We start from the raw sequence: 22,256 nt of genomic DNA, 5'->3' as shown, positions 1-22,256 counted from the left end.
ATGGGAGAAGCTGACACTAGTGGGGAGCAGCTGGAAAGGAAAATGGGGCACGGAAATGGGAAAGGGACCCCCGACCACTTCCCCAAGTGATACCCTGGAGGATGGGTAAGAAGGATGGGGGATGGAGGACAGAGGACAAGGGACAGGCAGCATCCCCATTCCCAATCCTCTTCCCATGGACACCGAGTCAGGTTCAAACTGTGATGAGGTCCCACTGCAGAGAAGCAAACTCAGAAATGGTTTCACTTGTTGTTAAATAGACTTTAATTATCTTTGTGTGGGGAGGGGTTAAAGGAAAATAAAATTTCTCCCGAGGATGAGCAGCAGCAGGCCGGGAGGAGCGGCCCAGCTCTCCCCAGAGGCCACGGCCCTGGCTAGGCTGACTGAGTGGGAGATGCTTGGGGCACCCACGGTCCCCCTGGGGCATGCAGGTCCCTAAAGGCACAAGTGTCACTTTGTCCCCTCCCTGCGTGGGTCCACCACCCAGAGCAGCCCAGATGTGCAAAACCCCCATGTAAAAAAATACCAGTTTTCAGTATCCTAAAAAACTAGAGCTTTGATCAATGTCAGTTCTCCACACCCTTGATTGGAATTCTGGGCTGACACCCTGAGGAGCCGCTGGGTTCCACTGGGAGGGGACATTGGCACCAGGAGGGTGACAGGAACAGCACCCGGTTAGTCTGAAGGGGGATGGATTCTTCCAGCCCTTCTTTAGCCCTGGGTGGGCAGAAGGTCCCTCCGCAGGGCAGGAGCACCCACCCCACACTGTCCCTGTCCCCAGGGCAGGGCCAGGCACAGGACAGGCCCTCAGGCAGGGGGGCTCTGCTCTGTCCCTGCCGCCGTCCCCGCTCCCAGGGCAGTGTCGCGGTAAGCGCCGGGCTCCGGGCCGGGCTCTGTGCTGGCCTCCAGCTGCCGCTGGTAGCGCTGCCGCCGCTCGCAGCGCGGGCACGCCGGGGCCCGGGCGTGGCAGTCCCGGTGGAAGACGGTTTTGCATTCACTGCACCTGCGAAAAGAAGGAGAAAACGAAACCCGCTGTGTTGGGAACATCAGAGCAAAGAGCAAACTTCCCCCACTGAACCAGGGAACACTTCCCTGTCCTGGTGTGTTTTGAGCACTCACTGAGCAGAGCCCCAGCCATGGCTCAGGAGGAGCCTCGAGTGCAGGAGCAGCAGCTGCTCAAGTGTAACATCCACCCCAGCAGCTCCTCATCCACCCAGCAGCTCTTCATCCACCCCAGCAGCTCCTCATCCACCCAGCAGCTCCTCATCCCCCCCACAGCTCCTCATCCCCCCCACAGCTCCTCATCCACCCCAGAGCTCCCCATCCTCCCCAGCAGCTGCGAGCTGGGCCGGAAGGAGCGTGGTGGGTGCTGCCAATGTGTCAGAGAGACGGGAGTGAGGTTTGAGCTGAGGTTTGTGCCCTGCTCTCCCAGCACCGAGCCCAGTTTGAGGGTGTGACAACACCCCCTGCACAACAAACCCTGTGACAAACCCCAGACATCCACCCTCGTTTCACTGATCCCCTGACACCAATCTCGTGACACCACCCCTGACACTGATCCCTCATCACCAGCCCTTGTGACAGCATTGTTGTTGGGGACCCTCTGCTTGCCATGGCTGGGGTAGGAGAGCCCACCCTGAGAGCAGGACCTGCATGTGGGGACAGCAGAGCTGCAGGGAGGGGACAGGCAGCCAGGAAGGAGCTGCCCTGGAGCAGGTGGCTCTGTGGAGGTGTCAGAGCTCCCTGATCTGGCTCAGCAGCAGCAGGAATGTGACGCTGTGTGAAGGACCCCAGCTTGGGCAGGGGTTTCACTGCTCAGTCACCAGCAGAAATGTCCCAGCTACAAGGGCTGGGGTCAATTTTTGGGGTGTGATCCCCAGCTCCTCAGTGGCAGTAAAATGTGGCTCAGCCACATGCCAGCGGGGCAGCCGGATTTACCTTCACTGTGCAAATACCTGGTGTACAATCCATGTGTGAACAGCACGAAACACCTTAATTCCCCAAAAGATGCGTGGGAGAGAGGCAGAGAAACACCCAGCAGTGCCAGGAAAGGGACCACAGCATCTCAGCTGGGGTGAAATCCTGCTCTGGAGAGGAGCTGTAAACCCTGAGCAGGGAAAGGCTCATGCATGGGCAGGCAGGATTTGGGATGGAAAATACAAAAATTCCCCGTGGCCTCTCTGGATCAGCAGCAGTGGCAGCTGCTCCCCAGGCACGGTGGCATTTGGGAAGCCGGGTTTTACCCAGAGTGGTTCTGAGCTAGAACCAGCATCTCCTGCCTCCAGCTCCCCCCGAGCTGCCGGAGCAGGAGAGGCTCCCGCGCTGGCAGGGTCATTGTTTGAGGCGCTGCAGGCACATCCTGCAGCAGGGCCGGTGTGACCCGGCGGGCAGGGGCGGGCACAGGGGCAGGAAGCCGCGTTCAGCTCCCGAGGATGTCGGCTCAGCCGCTTTCCTGCTGCACAGCCTCCTCCGTCAGGGTGAGAAAGAAAGACGTCAACAAACTTCAGAGCTCGGCTCCGCGGGACACGAGAGCTCCGGGCGGCCTTGAGCCAGCTCAGCCCTGCGTGCCAGCGCTTCCCAGAGCACGGCCGCTCTTTTTGCAGGGAAAATCGGTCCCCTGGGGATGTTGCTGTCCTCGATAATGAGCTCAGTGCTGTCCCTGTGGCGGGGAGGGGAGCGAGCAGCGCTGCTCCTCCTCCACGGAAATAAATACTCGCAGCTCTGAACACACGGAGCACCCACGGATCTCGGCATCCGTCGTGGTTTCTGCAGGTTCTGGGTGTTGCTGCTCACTTTTAGGGAGTGCCAGGCAAAGTGAGACCACGCAGGCTGTGAAATCTCTCTGCCAGGATTGTGCTCAATGCCAAATAGGCCAAGACAACACAAGAGGAAATTGGCCTCAAGTTGCCTCAGGGGAGGTTTAGGTTGGATATTATGGAAAATTTCTTCACTGAAATAGTTGTCCAACTCTGGCAGAGGCTGCCCAGGCAAACAGTGGAGTCACCAGCCCTGCAGGGATTTCAAAGCCCTGTGGATGTGACACCTGAGGCCATGGGTCAGTGGTGGCCTTGGCAGTGCTGGGTGAACTGTACACTATGATCTTACAGAGCTTTTCCAGCCTGAATGATTCCATGATTCTATGGCATATCCATGGAGATGTGGATCTCTCCAGCTCCAGTGGAGCAGCCTCCTGGGCTGGAAGGGTCTGACTTCTTCAGCAAACCCTGATAGTGGTGGGGATAAGAATTCCCCTCCAGCACCATCCCCATCCTGATTCCAACTCCTGTCCAGCTGCTGCACCCTGACCCACAGCTGACCCCTCTGCAGGACAGATCCCTCTGCCTGTGAGGGATGGCAGCTCTGTGGGCAGGGGAAAACCAACCCCAGTGAGAGCCAGTAACCCCCCTCTCCTGCTGGGAACATCCTCAGCCTGTCCCAGCACATCCCACAGTGCTGCCCCCACCCACCTCTGCTATGGCTGCCCCACCCCTGGAAGTGTCCAAGGCCAGCTTGGACAGGACTTGGAAGGTGTCCCTGTCCATGGCAGGGGGTGGCACTGGATGGGCTTTAAGGTCCCTCCAACCCAAACCATCTTGGCTGCCCTGGCACCCAGCAAGGCCTTTGCAGGCTGACAGCAGGTGCTGATGGCTGCATCTTCAATCTGCAAAGTCACCTCTCTTGGTGACATCTTGGCTCTGTGAGGACAGCCTGCTCCTGCCCCAGACAGCCCAGATTTGGTTTGGAGCACCCTGGAGCTGATGGGTTCCATGAGGACATGGGCATGAAGATGTGGGCATGTGAGGATGAGTCCCACAAAGATGTGGGCACCATGAGGATGTGGCTCCCACAAGAATGTGGGACATGAAGACAGCTCTCATGGAGACATGGGCACCACGGGAATGTGGCTCTCACAAGAGTGTGGGACATGAAGACAGGGCTCTCATGAGGACATGGGCACTAGGAGGATGTGGCTCCCACAAGAATGTAGAAGATCAAGACAGAGCTTCCATGAGGACATGGGCACTAGGAGGATGCAAATCCCACAAGGACATGGGCACATGTGCTGCCACGAGGACATGGGCACCACATGGGAACCACAAGGTTCGGGCATCACGAGGATGCAGAACCACCTCAGAGCCATTTCCAGTTCCCCCCGTGCCTTGCAAGTGGGGTGTGTGACCAGAACTCAGGGGCTGGCTGGGGCTCCTGCCTGAGGCAGGCTGTGCCCCTGGGTGCCCTGGCTGCAGCAGGACGGGCAGGGTGCTGAGCAGCTCACTCACCTGGTGGTAGTGTCGAACTCGAAGGGGAAGATGATGTCACTGCTGTTGCAGATCTGGCAGATGAAGCCTCGCTGGGTGCACAGGTCACAGCTGTACACGTGGTGGGATGCAAACTGCAGCAGCGACTGCAGGAAGCTCTCGAAGCTGCCCTCAGCGATCTGGGGGACACAGGGGTCAGTGTTTGCTGTGTCACACCCACCTGAAGGCAGGGCTGTCCTCCAAAACAACCCCCAGCCCACAAGGCTGGGGTGCAGTGGGACCCTGGACTGATGAGAGCAGCACCCACAGCCTGCCAGGATGGGGCTCCCGGCTTGGGGATCTCTGAAAACCCAACTGCTGGGAACCTCCTGCTGAAGGAGCAGCACGTGGCATCCCCACAGACACTGGGGTGTTTTCAGCTGGAAAACCCCAACAACTGGGCCAGGGGGCTAGGAACAATCTGGTCTAGTGGGAGGTGGAACTGGATGCCAGTGGGTGGGTCTGGGTGGTCTTTAAGGTCCCTTCCAACCCAAAGCATTCTGTGATTCCATGACCATAGAGAGCTCTCACCTGTCTCAGATCAGCCACGCTGTATTTGTGGGGACACTCCAGGAGGTAATGCCTGTGATCAAGCCTGCAAAGAAGCACAGAGAGGAAGGGGGTAGATGGTCTCCACCACACCTCCCAGAGCTTTGGAGCAAGGAGCAAGCTGGATGAAGCAGCCTTTTGAAGTGAATCACTGCAGAGCCCATTTTCACATCCCAAATCCTGCCACTGGAAATCATGTGAGAGCATTTCAAAGGGGGGGAAAAAAGAAAATAAATATCTCATCTATTTTGCCAGGTGTTTCCTGTCCAGCCAGAAGCTCCTCAGCCAGGAAGGTGTTTCCTGAGTCCCAGCTCATTGTGCTGACCCAGCCAACAGATGGGTAACTCCTTAGAGCAGATGATACAGAGGGAAAAACCAGCCTGAGCTTTGGCAGCACCGCTCCCTGCTCCCATGGTGAGTGAGGAGGGGGACCAGGAGCCCACTGGGGTGCCAGGAGAGGGGAATGCCACCCCGGGAGGGAGCTCACCGTTTGCTGAGCTCCTTCAGGGCGCCGCTGCGGCACATGATGAGATAATCCCCCAGGAGCTTCAGCTGCTCCCGGCTGCGCAGGATCCGCCCCATCCTCTCCACGTGCTCGTAGAGGCTCTCGTTGACCAGCCTCAGGTCGATCAGCGGCTGGTTTCGGATCTGGGTCAGGAACTTCAGGGCCTGCTTGCACACCTGGGGCACAGAGAGAGGGCACAGCTGGACACAGAGCACAGAGCAACCCCAGAGCTCAGAGGGAGGTTTGGGCTGGGCACTGCCCATGCAGGGAATGCCCAGATGGACCCTCGGGAAGCAGATACTGCACTCACCCCCCGTTTGGTGAGGTCCCAGTTGTGGATGAGGCGCGAGGGGATGATGCTCTCCTCGTCCCTGTGGCAGCTGTCGCAGTAGTAGAGCCCCGAGAAGGCGCAGAGCTTGGGCCTGGCGAAGGAGAAGCCGATCTGGCGGGAGCAGCCTGCGGGAGCAGGGGGTGACAGGGGACTGCTGCCCACAGCCCTGCCACCACTGCCACATGGGGGGGAACTTTGGGCAGCGTGGAATTGAGCAATGAAGTTTTGGGAAAGGGCAGAGACCAACTAAAGCACGTGTAGGATGTTCAGTGGGAGGCCTCCAGCCCCCTCCTCATGGATTTAAGCCTGTGATGGTTCAACTTTTTCTCTATAAAAGGAGGCTGAACTATCTGTGAACCCACTTTTATCCATGAAGTGGTTCAATTCTCTGGGGTTTTTTTATTAGGAAAAGTGAATTCTGGCAACATCCCAGTGGTTTAGGGAAGAACCTAAATCCCACTTGCTGTCCCATCACCTCCACCAGTAGCTTTGCACTATTTTGTAGCTTCACTTTGCACAAAATAGTGCAAAGCTACTGGTGGAGGTGATGGGACAGCAAGTCACTGTCTTGCTTCACTCAGTCTTTTTCTTTTCTACTGATGTCACAAGATACCAAAACCTCATCTGCAATGGATGAGGTTTTGAATTGGATTAACCCAAACCCACCCTAATTATAGCAGTTGGCTATAATATATCTTGGCTTCCCTACCCCCATCCATTGCACTGTGGAATAGCTGGAGCTCATCCCTCAAAATATTCATGGAGATCAAGTGTTGCTTTCTGAATTAATAAGAAAAACCAGCCTTTATTGCTGATTACTCTGAGATGGAAGGGAACACATCAGGTGTCAGGCTGGGAGGGAGTGAAAGCAGGGCAGGCAAATCCCTAAAGAAAACCTACATAGAAAAACTGAGAATTTGTCTTTTTGGCTTGTGGCTTCCAGCTGTGGGGAGGTGGAAGATACAGGACAGAGCTTGGAAGGGAAGGCAGAGACCAAATAGACCAGAAAAAAAAATTATATAATAAAAAGGAGACAGATTAAAAGAAAAATCCCAACCTGCTGGAGGGTATAAGAAATATAATTGAAGCAGGAGAGAAATCTGAAATTTAATTAACTTAGCAAGGTAAAGAGCAAATTACAGCTCCTGTGGAGGTCAGTGAAGGTGCCACCAGAATCTCCCTGTGTGCTGAGAGGCGTCAGGTGAAGGGTAAATGATTGTTTTGCAAAATCAGCCCGTCACACCCATGGCAATCCCTGCTCCCGTGCTGCCTTACTGGAAAAACTGCTCCAGATTGCACCTTCCCCACAGGCTGGGGCCTCAAAATGCCCAGGAAGAGAGTCCTGAGCTTCCTGATCTACCTAAGGTTGCTTCAACCCCAGTTTCCCACTGTCTGTCCCAAAAGCATCTAAAATGGGAGCCCAGTAACATCCCAGTTGGACTGGGCTGGGACGGGGGGCTCAGCATGGGGGCCTCACCCTGTGCCCCCAGGACACCAAAGGTGCCCCTGACAGGGACATGAAGCCCCACCAAGGAGATCTTGTGCTGCTGGGCTACTGGGAAAACAGAGAAGCTGCAGCTGCCCCATCCCTGGAGGTGCCTCAGACCAGCTTGGACAGAGCTTGGAGCACCCTGAGATAGTGGAAGGTCCCTGTCCATGGCAGGGTGGGTCTGGGGGGGCTTTAGGGTCCTTCCAACCCAAACCATTCCAGGTTTGTACCTGCACAGATGAAGCTCTGCGCGTCCAGGCCCTTCTCCATGGGGATGGCCACCAGGTACTGCAGCAAGAAGCCATTTTCCTTCACGATGTTCTTCAGGACCACCTGGGAGTGCCCATCCAAGCTGCCCCCCAGGGTCAGTGCCTCCTCCGCACCCTCCAGGTAGGACATGAGCACCTCTCGGACCAGCTCCCGCCACGAGGCCGCCTCCTCCGCGCTCTCAGCCTGCAGCTTCAGCACAGCCTTGGAGGTGATCACCTTGAAGAAGGAGGGTCCCCCCAGGCTGGTGTCTGGAAGGATGTCCTGGATGGTCTCTATGCCATAACTGTTGCTTAAAATTTTGTCACTGTTTCTGATTTTAAAGCACTTCAGAGTTTCTAGAGACAGGGAAAAAATGAACGGGACCCAGGTTTTGTCCACGTCCATGTACAGAACTGTCTCTTTGATGGCATCCAGCTCTGCTTCTGGAGCTGCATGCCAGTCCAAGCTGCTCCCAGGCACATCACTGTGCTGGAGAGCACTGGAATCCCCCTGGACAGGCTGGGCTTCGCCTCCATCCTCAGAACACTCCAGAGTCTCCCAGTCCTCCTCCTCCAGCTGCGGCCGGCACTTGCGCAGCGCCTCGCGGATCCTGTCCAGCCAGTCCTCGGCCTCGTCCTGGGAGGGGGCTCTGAGGAAGAGCTTTTTGCCCAGGAACACCAGCTCAAAACGGCCATCCTGGCTCAGAGCCAGGGACTCACAGCGCAGCAGGGAGAAGGTTTCCATGCAGATCCTCTCCTCGTGGTCCTGGAAGAGGCGCAGCTCCAGCGGGGACAGCTCGCAGGAGAACTCCTTCCAAATGCCCATGGCGCCGCGGCGCTCCAGGCTGCCCAGCTTCAGCAGCCCGCGGAAAGGGTTGGAAAGACCTGGGGCAAGAGAGGGCTCAGTTTGAGTGACAGAGGGGAAGATAGTGGGGAGAGGAAAGCCAAAAGGGGCTCAAAGCAAGCACCCAGAGGTGTGGCAGGGGTGAGAGCCAGTGCTGGTGCATGGTGGGCTGGGGCAGGAGCGGACGGGACCTTGGTCTCCATCACTGTCCACCCACACTTGGGTTTCTGTCCTCTGCATTTGGGTTTTGAGGCTGGGAACAAGTGGGATAAAGTACAGGTGTCCCACAGGATGGACTGACTTTCCCCCACCCATCAGAGCTTCCCTGGGCTCAGCAATGCCTTGGGAAGCTGCTCCACTGCCTCCTGTAGCTCCCAGTGCTGCCATCAGCTCCCACCAGCCAAGGACTCTCCCCAGCCAGCCCATCCCCACCTGGAGCAGCCCCCGAGGGCAGCAGGAGGGGTCACGTACCCATCTGCCTGCGGTGCACCACACTGAAGCCCTTCTGCTCCCTCTCTGGGGACATTTTGGGCTTCCCAGTGTCCGAGGATGGCACTGAGAGCCTCTCCAAGTCCAGAGCACTGATGAGCCCCGGGGCTGGCCCCTCGCTGTCCCCCTCTGGCCCAAAGCCATTGGTGTCAGCTGTGCTCCTGCTGCTCTCTCCTGGGGGAGGTCTGTAGAAATCATCTTCTGAGATCCAGCTCTTCTGTTCAAAATGGAAATATTATGAATTATTAAGCTCATCCAACACCCTGTGCCCCTCAAACACACACATCCACAGCAACCCCTCCTCAGACACATCCACAGCAACCCAGGGTCCGCTCCTGCACAGCCCAAATCCCAGGCACTGATGTGTGGATTTAACAGAAGGTGTCCCTGCTCATGGCAGGAGGTTGGGAATGAGATGAGCTTTAAGGTCCCTTCCTCCCCAAACCATTCCATGACTGCCTGATTTTCTGCTAGACATTCCCAGGTGGATGGCTCCCCCGCTCCCTCCAGTCAGAGAATGATCCATGGAACTGTGTTAACAGCTGAAAAATATTGAGACTGTATTCTGGTGGGATAATGAAGTCCAAAATTAATCAGTCTCTCACCCTAAAATCACTGTGGAAGGAGAGCACATTCCCTGCAGTGACCACAGGTCCCTGGGGTTTTACTGAGGGGGTGAAATTCCAGCCCTGCCATGGAAGGGCAAGAGCTGGAGCAGCAGCACCAGGAAGAACAGAGATGGGGAGAGGCACAGAAATGTCCAGGGTGAAACTGAGCCTTATTGCTCACAAGAGGATGCTACAGGGGCCTGGGCTGTGCAGGGGAAAAATAAGGCAGGGAAAGCAGAAGAAGCCTCTGGCTGCATGTGCCAGGAGGGGAGAGATCCATGAGCTGAAAAAATTGTGGCTGTAGCTTCTCCAGGAGCTTTTCTGGCTACAAGAATCTCAGAATCATTAAAGGAGAAAAGCCCTTCGAGTCCCACCTGTGCCCAATCATCACTGTGGCAGCCAGACCAGGGCACTGGGTGCCATGTCCAGGCATTCCTTGGACACCTCCAGGGATGGGGACTCCACCACTTTCCTGGGCAGCCCCTTCCAATGCCTGACCACCCTTTCAGTGAAGAAATTCCTCCTGAAAGGAGCAAGCCTCTGGGACAAGGCCCCTGAGCAAACACCAGGAGGAAAAAACAACCCAGCTCAGTGCCTTGGCACAAGGGAGCAGCACTCCTAGACCCTTCCTGGGCTGCATCCCAACAGGAATGTCCTTCCAACTCCCCTTTGCAGCCTCCCAAGAGCCTTTTATTTTGAATAACAACCGAAGTGACAGCAGAAAAGCTGTCACCACCCTTTGGGGAGGATCATGGGGAGCAGCTCCTGGATTACTCCTGGGGCAGGAATGCAGGTTGCTCCATGAGTCATGGAGAGCAGGGGGAATTTCCTGTTGACACAGTATGTTATACATAGATTAGGTCAAACTGGCTCTGGGCCACGAGGAAGCAGCGGAAACGGGATAAGCGGGAGGGAACCGAGAGGAGCAGAGAGCAAAAGGAGAAATGGTCTGGGGGGTGTGAGGTACATCCTACCCTCAGCAGCACGGAAAGGATGGGAACCAGCATGGAAACAATGGGAACCGGGATGGAACAGTCAGTGAGGAATTAGGACAGGGCTGTTCAAAGGGTTTCCTACAAGCAGGGGCCAGTGGATGTAGATCAGCTCCCGGTGGCAGCAGGGGAAATCCGCCGCTGCTCAGGACCAACACCCGGGAATGCCATCCCACTCTGGGAACAGATGTAATGCAGCAGGATTTTCCCACTGGGAAACCAGTTTGTTTCCTGTCCAGTCAACCCTTTTCCCTCCTCTTACGTGGCCCAGAAATGAAGAAAAGTCCCCATGAGAACCTCGACTCTGGGGCTGTTTTATCGCTTGCACACAGCCCACTGCCAGATTTGTGCAAGAGCTCACCCCTCTCCAGATATCCCTAACAAAACCAAAACTTCCTGCAGCAGCTGCTTCTGGAGAGGGATGACTGACAGGCCAGGCAGGGCTTCAAAAGCTTTGGTGCCTCTTTCATTAAGGAACACAGACTTTGATCCAGTTTCTCCTGAGGCAGCTGCATGGCCACAGCTCCACGGGGTGGGAATCATCACTGATAACCAAGTGGGAGCAGCATGGAAGATGGGATGTCCATGGAAGTGTCCAAGGCCAGGCTGGACAGGGCTTGGCAGAAGGGACCAAGGGAGCAAGAAGGTGTCCCTGCCCATGGCAGGGGGTGGAACTGATGAACTTTAAGTCCCTTCCAACCCAAACCATTCTGGGACTCCCTGATCCTAGAAAAGCAGTACCTATTGGCGCTGTCCCCAGTTTTTTTCCCTTTAGCACAGGATACAAACCCAAGGAGGTGGGAAGGGAGGGAGCTGCAGCACGTACCGGACACCCAGGCAGGGGAGAGAGCAGCTGCTGGGCCGTGGGGCTGCGCCCAGCCTGGCTCCCCTCGCTGCCACTGCTGCTGGCTCTGCCCAGACCCTCCCGAGGGGCCGGAGCTCTGGAGCTGCTGCTGCCATCTCTGTCCCTGTGCCCAGGGGCTGCTGTCCCAGCAGAGGTGACCCTGCCGGGGGGAGGCTCCTGCTGTGCTCTGTTGGATGGTGCTGGGGGGCCTGGGGGTGGCTGGGGGGAGCAGCCCAGCACGCTGGGGAGCAGCCGTCCCTCCGGGGCGTCGGGGCTGGGCCTGGCCTTGCTGAACTCGGACAGCACCCTGGAAATGGAAAGTGATCGGTTTGAAAGCAGCTCAAAAACAAAACGTATAAACCCCCACCCTGTTATTGCAAGTTGTAACCATGTAAAAAGGGTTCAGTGTCTCTGCTGGCTTCTGTGGGATGGCAGCACGGTGTGGCTGGAAAATCCCAGTGATGCCAACAGAAAAATGTGAGATTTGTGCCCCACAGAGCAGCGCCAGCCCCATGGCATGGAGCCTGTGAAGGGAGCATTTCCCAATTACATCCATGAATTGGGATTTAACTTGGTAGATGGAGGGACAGCTCCCCAAAACCCCAGCCCCATGTACAGCTCCTGGATATGATTCCAGCCTTGGACCATATGCCAAATTCCAATTGTTTTCATTAATGAGCAATTAACAGTGGAGCCTGGTCAAAGGATTGGCTGTTCCCGTGGTCCTACTCTGCTGCCAGCCACAGAATTAAACCAGCCCAAGATTAAAACTCAAAGGAGCGTCTCCATCACGAGTTTAATCCAATCAAGGCAGGCTCTTCCAGGATCACTGGAAGATGCAAAATCCTGGAAGTAGGGAATGATGATGTTATAGATGGGGAAGCAGAGTCTGCAGCTCCAGCTCTTCCTGGAGACTGGGAAGAGGCATCACCCGAAGGCTCGCCTCCCTCAGAGTCACACTCTAAAGGTGACAGGCAAAATATTTACAGATTACTCAGAGCTTATATAACCCGGGAAATCTTTGTTCTGGGTGCTTGGCAGGGATAGATCACAAGGATGACAAACCAACAACCTCCCTCTCTGAGTGATTTGCCAAAGCTGCAAATTACAACCCTTCCCTGTGACCAGATTAATTTCTTTCCCCCTGTGGAAAGCCCTGGAGCATCCCCCAGCGTACTCCAGGAAGATGTGACATTCCTGAAACCAGGGAGCAGCATTTTTCTGACGTTTCTGCCCTGCTAAAGAGGACACACACACACACTTCAGTGGCCATGAGCTCATCTGCACTGGCAGCAGAGTCTCAACAAGCCATGCTGATCGTGCAAAGAACAAAAGCTCCTTCCAGAAGGGAAAAAGAGCTTGTTAAAGACAAACAGAGAGAAAGACTTCCTGCCTATAGGAGAGCCCAGAGAGGGTCAAAACCCCTTTGGAGAGATGTGGGGAGAGACTCACTCCTGCAGGGACCTGTCCAGGTCCTCGGCGGTGGCCGTGCCCAGGTCGGAGTCGCAGGACAGCGGCTCCTCGGCGCGCTCGGGGCTGCGGGCGCACGGCGCCGGGGGGAGGCTGTCGGAGCCCAGGCTGGACGAGAGCTGCGACGAGCTCGTGGTGTTCAGGCTCAGCGAGGATGATGTGAGCTTGATCTTGCTGCTGGCTTTGCTGATGGGCAGCAGAGGGGCTTGGATCTCGATCTCATCCGACCCTGAGGACTGGGAGATGGAGCCCAGCGATGCTTTCCTGCGGGGTTCAGAGGATGTGAGGGGCTCCAGCAGCTCGGACACGGGACACAGACCCGACAGGGAGAGCGGGGTGATGGTCCACTCGTTCAGAACTGCTGACTTGTAGGAGAGCTCGAAGGTTAAGGAGGATAAACCCTGCAAGTAGCAGAGGAGGAACTCGCACTCCTCAGCATCCAGGAGCAGGGCTGGGGCTTGGTAGTAGTCGTGCAGGCGGGCGCGGTCCCGCAGCAGCAGCTTCAGGTAACACTCCATGAGGCCGTCGTTCAGCGCCAGCCGCAGCCAGGCCCGGCAGCGCCCCACGTCCGTGTTGATAAACATCAGCTGCTCCAGCTCCGAGACAATATTCCTGGCAAAAGAGGAAAAGGAACAGAGCAGGAGTGAGTGGTTCTGTTTTGGTCCATTGTGGGGTGCAGGAGGGCCAGAGCCTTCATCAGACACTGCCCAACCTGCTCTGTTACAGGAGTTCAGGGGTTGGGATAAAACAAGCTGTGGGAAATCTCTCTCCTTCATGGAAAGTGTAGTTTCCCATGGAGGGAGATGGCTCCTGAATGGTCCAAACAAAATATGCTGGTAAGGACCCCAGGCAGCCCTGCAGTGCCTCTGGCTGACCATCCTCTCTGACTGGAGGCATCTCCCACACATTGCTTGTACTGAATGATGCAGAGAATTCCTGCTGTCCTTGTCTGTTTGTGGGGTTTGTGCTAGCTGGATTCTCCTTGGTGACAATCACATGTCTAAATTCTCACTTCAAATTTAAAAGCAGTCAAAACACAGTGAAAAGTGTTGTGGCAGCCCCAAAAAACCAACCTGACTGGGGCTGAGCTCAAGTAGTCCCAAACTCCTGAATTCAGCTGCTCTTCCCTAAAATCCAACAGCGACACCACGCTCCCTGATCCCCCCTGCTCCCAGCTCACTCACACACCTCAAAAACCAGAACAAAGGTTTTGTAAGACTTCTTTCCTAATCTGTCTCTCAAGACAGAAGAAAAAAACCTTCAAAGGGCACAAAAATATCCCCCCTAGCATGTGAAAGAGTTATTTTCATCCACTCTTTCATAATTCAGGAGTTGGTGATGGAACTGGATGAGTCTTTCAGAACAATTTGTGTGTGGGCTGTTATTTACTGTGTGTGAACTTGACTTAGGGAGTGGCTAGAAAAACCCAGTAAACAGTGATCACTCAGGAGAGACCTCCTTAAAGGCTGGCTGGGACATGGGGAAACAGGGCCAACCATTTCCAGCAGATCCAGGCCAGGAGAGAGCCCAGATCCCTGTGCTGTGCATGAGCAGCCACTGCTGGACACCAGTGTGGCCACTGGGCCCAGAAATCCAGCCTGGCACCCAGGAATAAATAGGAAAGGGATGTGCCTTCCGTTTCAATCCCCAACTTTTTGGGGACATCAGCTCACCCCCAGCACACGCTGAGCAGAGATGTTGGGGCTGAGCCCCTCTGGGCACCGCAGGGGCTTCACTGCTACTTCCATCTCCCAGGGTCCCGGGCAGCCCCCCAAAGCCCTGTGAGAGCATGCTTCCCTGCAGCTGAGGGGACTGGGCACGCAGATGGGGAGAGATGTATCTGTCCATTGAGCCATCCTCCTCATTCTCTGAATGTGACAGCACCAAAAGAAGGGATAAACCTGAGCCCGTGAATCCCTGCTCACCGATGTGTGATGCTCTTCAGCAGGCCCCAAAAAACTGGTTGGGGAAGAGGGCCTCGACCCCCTGACTTCTTCCCTTTCCCCCCACTCTCTGCCTTGATGTGCTTTGCCTTCAGGCCGTGCACAAACACAGCTTCCAGGGCACTGCAGAGCGTGTTGGCGTTGCTGTCATCGCTGGTGACCACGGCGTCCGAGCTCACGTACTGCTTCTGCAGAGCCTTGATGGCATTCACCAGCTGCTTCTTGATCAGCTGCAAGACAGGAGGTGCAGGCTTGGATTATAAAAGTAAAATTATTAAGAAGGATTTAATATATAAGAGCTCAAAAAACAGTAAGGCTTATCCACAGTGAAGCACCACACGACTCCTGCCTGGTCCTCACTCTTTGGAGCAGCTGAACCGGTCAAGCTGGGGACTCACACTCCTGTCATCTGGCTTATTTTGTTATAAAAATAATAATTTATGCCATTTTGGCTGGTGTTTCAGAACTGGGGCTGCCTTTAGAGTGTGTGGTGCTTCCTCTGCAGACAGGAACTGGCTTAAGGGGACGGGGAAAAAGGAATTGGTTCTTTCCAGGCAGTCTCTTGGGGGAAACACGAGGATTAAGTGTGGGTGAGAAAGGAGAAACTCAGAGGAGGGAATGGATCCCCTGAGCTCGTGCAGGTCAGCCCAAGCAGCATGTGACATGTGACACGGGGCTGCCAGCAGAAATCAAAGCCATCGACCTCACTGGCTGTGCTGGGTAAACACCCAGGGGACGGGCCCCAAAACATCGGGGTTTGGAGAACATTGGGGTTCAGCTGCTGCCCTCAGAGAGACTCAGTGGGTTCTGGGATGTGGAAATTTTGCCTTCCAGCAGCTTTACTTCCCCTTCCACCAGTCAAAAGCAGCCAGTTTGGTGAATTTAGCAATTTCACGCCAGTGGAAAATATTTTTCCTAAAGCAACTGAGCCTGGATATGTCAACCAATCGTTATTTTATCTTTATTTTAAATCAAGGTTGTGTTTCCCAGCAGACACTTGGAAAACACCACAAATCCCTCCTCAAATTCCAACCAAACAATCCATGTTTCAGCACCACACAGCATTTCCAGCAAAGGCTGAATGTTCCCTGAGCAGGGCTCTGCACATTTTAACTCCAGCCTGGGTTGGCTTGCACAAACCCATATTAAATTTCCAGCCTGGGATATTTTTTTCAGCATCTAAATAATATTCCCAGCAGGTGTAGCTCAAGGACATCAGCCAGGGGAATGTGTCCCTTATTTGGGGTGCTGTTTTCCAGCTTTTTCAGCTGCCCCCCAGGTCTGCTGCTCCATGGAAGGAGCACTGAGGGCTGAGAAGAATAAAGAGTGCAGATGATTTTATCAGTCACGCATGGATTCATCCATGGGAGGAATAAAACACTTGGGTTTAAACTGTTGATGTTGGATTTTGCTTGTTGAATGTGTTTAGACTCCCAAAGTTGGGTGAAGAGACCCCAAACTGGGGGGGACAACATTCCTTCATCCAGGTACCAGAGCTGAGCACCTTCCCTGCCCCACATGAGGTCTTGCAAAGGCCAAGGTGTGATTTAAGCCCTTATTTCCTTTAATCCCCCAACCCAGACAAATCATCAAGGATCTGTTTCCAATCCCAGTATAAACCATCCTAATCCCAGCTGGCAGCACCACAAGTCCTACCTGTCCCCAGCAGTGCCTGGAGCTGCACTGGGAGCTGTCTGAGGAGCACTGAGGGCTCTGGCTCACCTGGATGGCTTCCTTGGGGTCCTCGGGGTGGCTGGAATGCATCTCTGCTCCTGCTGCTCCCCACGCTGCCTTCACATGTCACCTGTGGGACAAGGAGGGCATAGCTGAGCACCCAGGGGGTCTCACCCCACCCAGCTGCCAGGGGAAGGGCTCCTGGTGCCACCCACAAGGGATGGATCCTGCCCTGAGGCATTCTGCAGGTGCTCATGGCCAGGATGGACACTGTGGGATCTGAGCTGGGAGTGACTGACATGGAAAGGTGCTGTGACTCCAGGGACAATGCCTGGGGACACTTCCCAGGCACCAGGAGAGTTTCAGGCAAAATACAGCATGGCCAAGAGACCAGGAGGGAGGAATGAACCCCAGTGAGGGCCCTCAGGCAGGTCTGGCCAGCAGTGCCACCAGGGACTGCTCCCCTTGTCCCTGTGTCCCCTGGAATGCCTAAGCCTGGAAAAGGCACCCAAAATCCAAGTGAGGGTGGCATTAGGTGGCCTGGACAAGGGGTGCCACCCCCCAGCAGAGCCTGGGGAGAGGTGACAGCAGTTGAGCTCCGTCACATGCCAGAGGAGTGATACTGCTCCAGCTGGGACAGACCCTATCAGCACAGAGCTGTCTGGGGAGATGGGAAAGAATCTTGGAATGGTTTGGGTTGGAAGGGACCTTAAAGACCACCCAGTTTCACCCCCTGCCATGGGCAGGGACACCTTTCACTGTCCCAAATTGCTCCAAGCCCTGTCCAACCTGGCCTTGGACACTGCCAGGGATCCAGGGGCAGCCACAGCTGCTCTGGGCACCTATGCCAGGGCCTCTCCACCCTCACAGGAAGAATTCCTTGCCAATATCCAGGGTGAATCTCCATTTCTAGTTTAAATCCATTCTCCCTTGTCCTGTCACTGTCTGCCCATGTAAAGTCCCTCTCCACACTTTTTAAAAGCCCCTCTTGGTACTGGAAGGCTTTGGGTTCTCCATGAGGCAGATGAACCTCAGCATCTCCCCATGCTGCTCTGCTGCTTTGGAGGGAGACAGAGAAAAAAAACAGTGTCCTCCTGATATGGAAAACCCTGCAAAGACCTGAACAGTCTGGGCAGCCTGGCCAGGTCAGCTGCCACTGCAGGGACAACAAGGGACCTTCGACTTCTGACTCTTGGCTTCCTGCCCTGCTCCTCCCTCAGGGCTGTCTGCGAAACCCAGCTGTGCCTGGAGCCTCTGAGCAAAACACATGGTGTCAGCAGGACACCCACGGCACAGCTGGATCCCTCTGCAAACACAGCTGGATCTCTCTCCAGGCACAGCTGGATCCCTTTCCAAACACAGCTGGATCCCTCTCCAGGCACAGCAGGGCCTGGCATGAAGAGGGGTCCGAGGGCTGCTCCAGCCCCTGTGACTGCTCACAGTTTCCTAAGGATAGGAGAAGCTGGAGAAGGAATTTATTTATAGAATTCTAGAATGGTTTGGGCTGGAAGGGACCTTAAGACCCATCCAGTCCCACCCCTGCCATGGCAGGGACACCTTCCACTATCCTAGGCTGCTCCAGCCCCATCCAGCCTGGCCTTGGGCACTGCCAGGGATCCAGGGGCAGCCCCAGCTGCTCTGGGCACCCTGTGCCAGGGCCTCACCATCCTCACAGGGAAGAATTTCTTCCTGATATCCCATCTAATCCTCTCCTCTGTCAGTGTGAAACCCTTCCACCTTGTCCTATCAAACTATTCCCTTAAGCTGGAATCACTTGCCATCCAAATGGAGAGGGAGAGCCCAGCTGTTTGCCACAGGGCTGAATCTGCCTCTGGCAGACAACAGGCTTGGAATGCCATTTATGTGTCAAATTTTATTTCCAAGCCAACACAAAATCCCCAGAGCTTCCTCTGAGCAGAGCTGACAGCATCAACCTGCCCCTCTCCTGCCAGGCCTGGGCAGAACCATGGTTTGCTGAGCAGCTCCTCCATGACCACAGCCAGTCCTGAAGGCAGCACTGTCCAAATCAGGAGCAGCTTAACCCCAGAGCGGCCCAAATCTGCAGTGGCCCAAACCCAGAGTACCTCAAGCCTGGAGCAGCCCAAATCCAGACATTCCAGATCTAGAATATCCCAGACCCAGAGCATTCTGTGCAGGTACCTCAGCAGCTGGCCCTGCTAGAGCAGTAGGGCAAAAACTCCTTGGGGCCAAACCCAGGACAGATCCTCAATGTTTCCAGGGTTCACAGACGATTTCAGAGAAAATGAAACTGGTTTTGCTGTGGCTTGTCATAAGATTTCCTCTCCTTGTGTTGCAACATAGAAATGGGGGAGGACAGGAAAGTTAACCCCTGGCTCAGGGGCTGCTGGAGGGTTGGGGAAGTGAGGGGCTCCAAGGACTGCAGGGAGTCACCCCCATCTCTGCTCCCACCTGGGAGGCTCCAGCTCCTCAGGGCTGGGCAGCCTCTGCCCCTTTCCCCACCACCTCCTGCTAAACCCTGAGGACAATGAAGGTAGGAGACCCAGGGATGGAAAATCCAAGAGTGAGGGAGACCCAGGTGTGGGAGAAGACTCAAGGGTGAGAGACCTGAAGGTGGGAGACTCGAGGAGGGGCACAGGGTGGCATTTCTCATGCCCAGGGAGGCAGCACAGGTGTTCCAGCTCCAGGACCACCTTGGAGTCCTGAGCTGGTCACAGGGAAAAGGGTGACAGCAGAGGTTTTTCAAAGACTTCAGCTAAGTTTTACAAAGTGAGAGTTATTCCCCCAAAACACTCTCCTTTGCCAGCATCATTTCTCTCAGAAGGAGATGAGAGGCTGCAGGAGGAGAGAGCTGAGGAGGACAACCCACCACCTTCACCACGGGACTTTTCCACTCCCACCACGACCAGTCCAACCAGTTTATTCCAGCGCCACAAATCCACATGGCACCACTTCTGTGGTACAGAATTTTCCTGAATAACGAGTGCAAGGAAGCAGCTTTGAGGAGGATTTCACCAAATAAAATCTTAGGTGAAACACAGGGAAACTGGAACAGGGCACTGGGTCTAGAAAGACCTAGAGGGCTCTGGAGCACTTCCAGGCAGATCCTGGAAAGCCACAGCTGTTCTTTGTGATCTTGGAAGATAGGAGATAGGATGGATGTGCAAAGACAGAGACAAGCACAGCTACAGCAGAGAAAACCCACCAGGTTTCCCCAGCAGTCACCACCCCAGGGGCTCCCTGGGTGAAGCAGGAAAAGGCAAAGAGGTGAGGAACAACCCCAGGCACAGAGTCTGACCTACCCAGGAGAAGAGTCCTGGTGCAAGGGCAGAGCTGCTGATCTCCCAAACTGCTGCAGACCAGCCAGATTCTTTGGGAACAGCTGGAATCAAGGTTCATAGCAGCAGAGCAGAGCCTCTGGCCCAGAGCCTGGCTCCTCAGTCTCCCAAGAAGGGACGCTCTGTGAGTTATAAATAAACAGCAGGTCACTGCCTGTGCTCTGGGATGGAAAACAACAGCCCACGACGGCAGCGTGAGGGTGACTCAAGGCCTGGACACAGAGCCAGTCATTTTCCAAGCACGAGTGCTGTGCCAGTCACCCTCTGCCCTGGGGACATGAGGGCTCTGATGGCACAGAGGGTCCAAGGGCTGCTGTGGGGACAGTCCTCTCCTCTGACACAGCTCCTGCTTTCCACCCAGAGCTGAGTGCAAGCTGGGCCCAGAGACAGCCCAGGAGCAGGAAAGCCAGTGGCATGGCATGGGGATTGGCTGGTTGGAGGATAAAAGCCCTGGGAACAGCTCGGCAAGGGCTAGGACAGGACCCTCATGGTCTGACTTTGCTCCTTCCCTGTACCCAGCCTGATGCAGCAGTGCTGTGATTCCCACAGCAGGAACACAGGCATGGAGTGAGGAACAGGACCACCACACCACCCTCGTCCCTATTTGTCACAGCTGACAAACCTGGTGGTGGCTGGAGAAGTGTCACCTCCGATGCACCCGTCCAGCTTCTGCCCTGCAGGGCCCAGGAGCACAGGGGGAGGAAGAGCAGCCACTGAGCTCCCAGGCTGGGTGGTGACACTGTGCTTCCAAACACTCCAAACTGGGAATTTCCTTCAGCCTAATACCTGCTCCTGCACCAGGCTACAATTTGCCGGAGCCGCAGGGAGAGCTGGGCTTGGTTTTCCACAGCACTGGAGCCACCATACACGGGCCAAGCAGGTTGTGAAAGCCCCAGCGTGTCGAGGCAAGATGTTCCCAGGTTTCTATTCCCAGTTTTTGTGTTGCTTTGGATTGCCAGTGCTGGAGTTTCCCCGTGGATGTTCCTGGTGCCATCCGGCTGGGTGGGCGGCTCGCATCCCTCAGCAGGGGACAGCGGTGGCTGCAAGGAAGGAAGGGAGGAAAGGGCTTTTTAATCTCTGTGTTAGACACAAGAATTACCCAGACCGTGTTTGCAACTGTTCATTTGATGTGAGAAAACACGATTTATTGAGAATGAACACCTGATAAATCAGGGAAAGCTGTAAGGATTCCACAGGTGCTGGGATCTCTGGCTGGTGAGAGGAACAGACTGAGAGATCTGGGGTGTCAGCTCTCGTGGGGTGAACTGAGGACCAGACACCAACTCCCAGTGGGGCCCCTTGGAAAGGCACATCTGACTCGCTGTGCCCCCATGGGGGGGACACGGAGAGGAGGAATGAGAGGCCGAGGCTGCTGGCTGGGCAGCACAGCCCAGGCGTGTGGGGCCTGCCATGGACTGCGGGGGCTGCGAGGGGGCTGGGGAGGAATCGGGGCCTGAGCAGCCGTGGGGAGCTGGGGGAGCAGGGTCGCCTGCAGCCCTGCGCCCCCTGCCAGACCCCGATCACGGCGGCTGACCCCGGCACCGCGCAGCGCTCCATAAACGCCGTCACTCGGCACCCGCAGCGCCCCGCACCTCACGGCCCTCATCCCGCACATCCCTGACAGCCCCGCACCTCACGGCCCTCATCCCGCACCCCTGGCTGCCCCGCACCTCACGGCCCTCACCCCGCACCCCACCAAGCGCCCCGCACCTCACGGCCCTTATCCCGCGCACCCCTGGCAGCCCCGCAGCGCACCGGCCGCGCTCACCCCGCACCTCCTGTCAGGCCCCACCGCCCCCGGTGCCCCCGGTAACTCCGGCCCCCCCGCTCACCGGCTCCGCGGCTCCGGCCGGGAAACCCGGAAGTGCCGGGAACGCGCACGTCCCGCCCATCATGACGTCATCACGCGGAGGGGCGGGATCTATAGCGCCAGGCCACGCCCCGCAGGCACCGGGCGGGGCCGCGCGCGGGAACACGGACACGGCTGGACACACGGACACACCGGGACACACAGCTGGACACACAGCTGGACATATGGACAGACAGCTGGACACATGGACACACAGCTGGACACACACCTGGACACATGGACACAGCTGAACACATGGACACTCTGGGACACACAGCTGGACACATGGACACATACCTGGACACACAATGGGACACACAGCTGGACATACACCAGGACACATGGACACACACCTGGACACATGGACACACCAGGACACACAGCTGGATACATACAAGGACACAGCTGGACATATGGACACACTGGGACACACAGCTGGACACGGCTGGACACAGACGTGGACAGACCTGGACAGACATTTGGACACACCTGGACCCTGTCACATGTGCAGGGTGTCCCCAGGACGTCATGGCCCTGGGAAGGCTGTGGCTCCAGAGGCTGGGCTGCGGTGACTCACTGGGACACCTGGGGCTTCCTGGATCCCTCCTGTCCCATTCCCAGGGGACTTTGGGGTGTCCTAAGCATGGCAGCCACCAGCAGCATCCTCCTCTGCAGAGAGTGGTGATGGAGTCAGCAGCTGAGATGGTGGGGGGCTGGATGCAGAGCAGGGCCCAGGCAGAAGCGTCTTCTCTCTGGGTAACAGCATTTTCTTAGGCTTCTTCCATCCGGAATGACAACAAGGAATC

General features: G+C 56.0%; 1 protein-coding gene across 4 annotated transcripts; it reads right to left on the bottom strand.

Moving 5' to 3' along the window:
- Positions 1-240: 240 nt before the first annotated feature.
- Positions 241-21,480, bottom strand: PLEKHM1 (pleckstrin homology and RUN domain containing M1). 4 transcript variants are annotated; one of them, XM_064733697.1, is made up of 14 exons: positions 21,434-21,480; positions 20,224-20,641; positions 19,566-19,723; positions 16,333-16,414; positions 14,593-14,840; positions 12,650-13,279; positions 11,180-11,504; positions 8,736-8,970; positions 7,403-8,305; positions 5,663-5,808; positions 5,335-5,528; positions 4,830-4,893; positions 4,281-4,438; positions 241-1,003 (listed from the first exon to the last, which is right to left on the bottom strand). In XM_064733697.1, the coding sequence occupies exons 4-14, from the start codon at positions 16,372-16,374 to the stop codon at positions 808-810; spliced, it is 3,141 nt and encodes a 1,046-aa protein (XP_064589767.1). In that variant the 5' UTR covers positions 16,375-16,414; positions 19,566-19,723; positions 20,224-20,641; positions 21,434-21,480; the 3' UTR covers positions 241-807. The 4 variants fall into 4 exon arrangements, with proteins under 4 accessions (XP_064589767.1, XP_064589766.1, XP_064589768.1 ...); XM_064733696.1 differs by lacking the exon at positions 19,566-19,723; XM_064733698.1 differs by lacking the exon at positions 19,566-19,723 and having other exon boundaries at positions 8,736-8,967.
- Positions 21,481-22,256: the final 776 nt, after the last annotated feature.

This window comes from Zonotrichia leucophrys, chromosome 27, assembly GCF_028769735.1.
Source record: "Zonotrichia leucophrys gambelii isolate GWCS_2022_RI chromosome 27, RI_Zleu_2.0, whole genome shotgun sequence".
Taxonomy (NCBI): domain Eukaryota; kingdom Metazoa; phylum Chordata; class Aves; order Passeriformes; family Passerellidae; genus Zonotrichia; species Zonotrichia leucophrys.
This window is presented reverse-complemented; position numbering and strand designations above follow the sequence as displayed.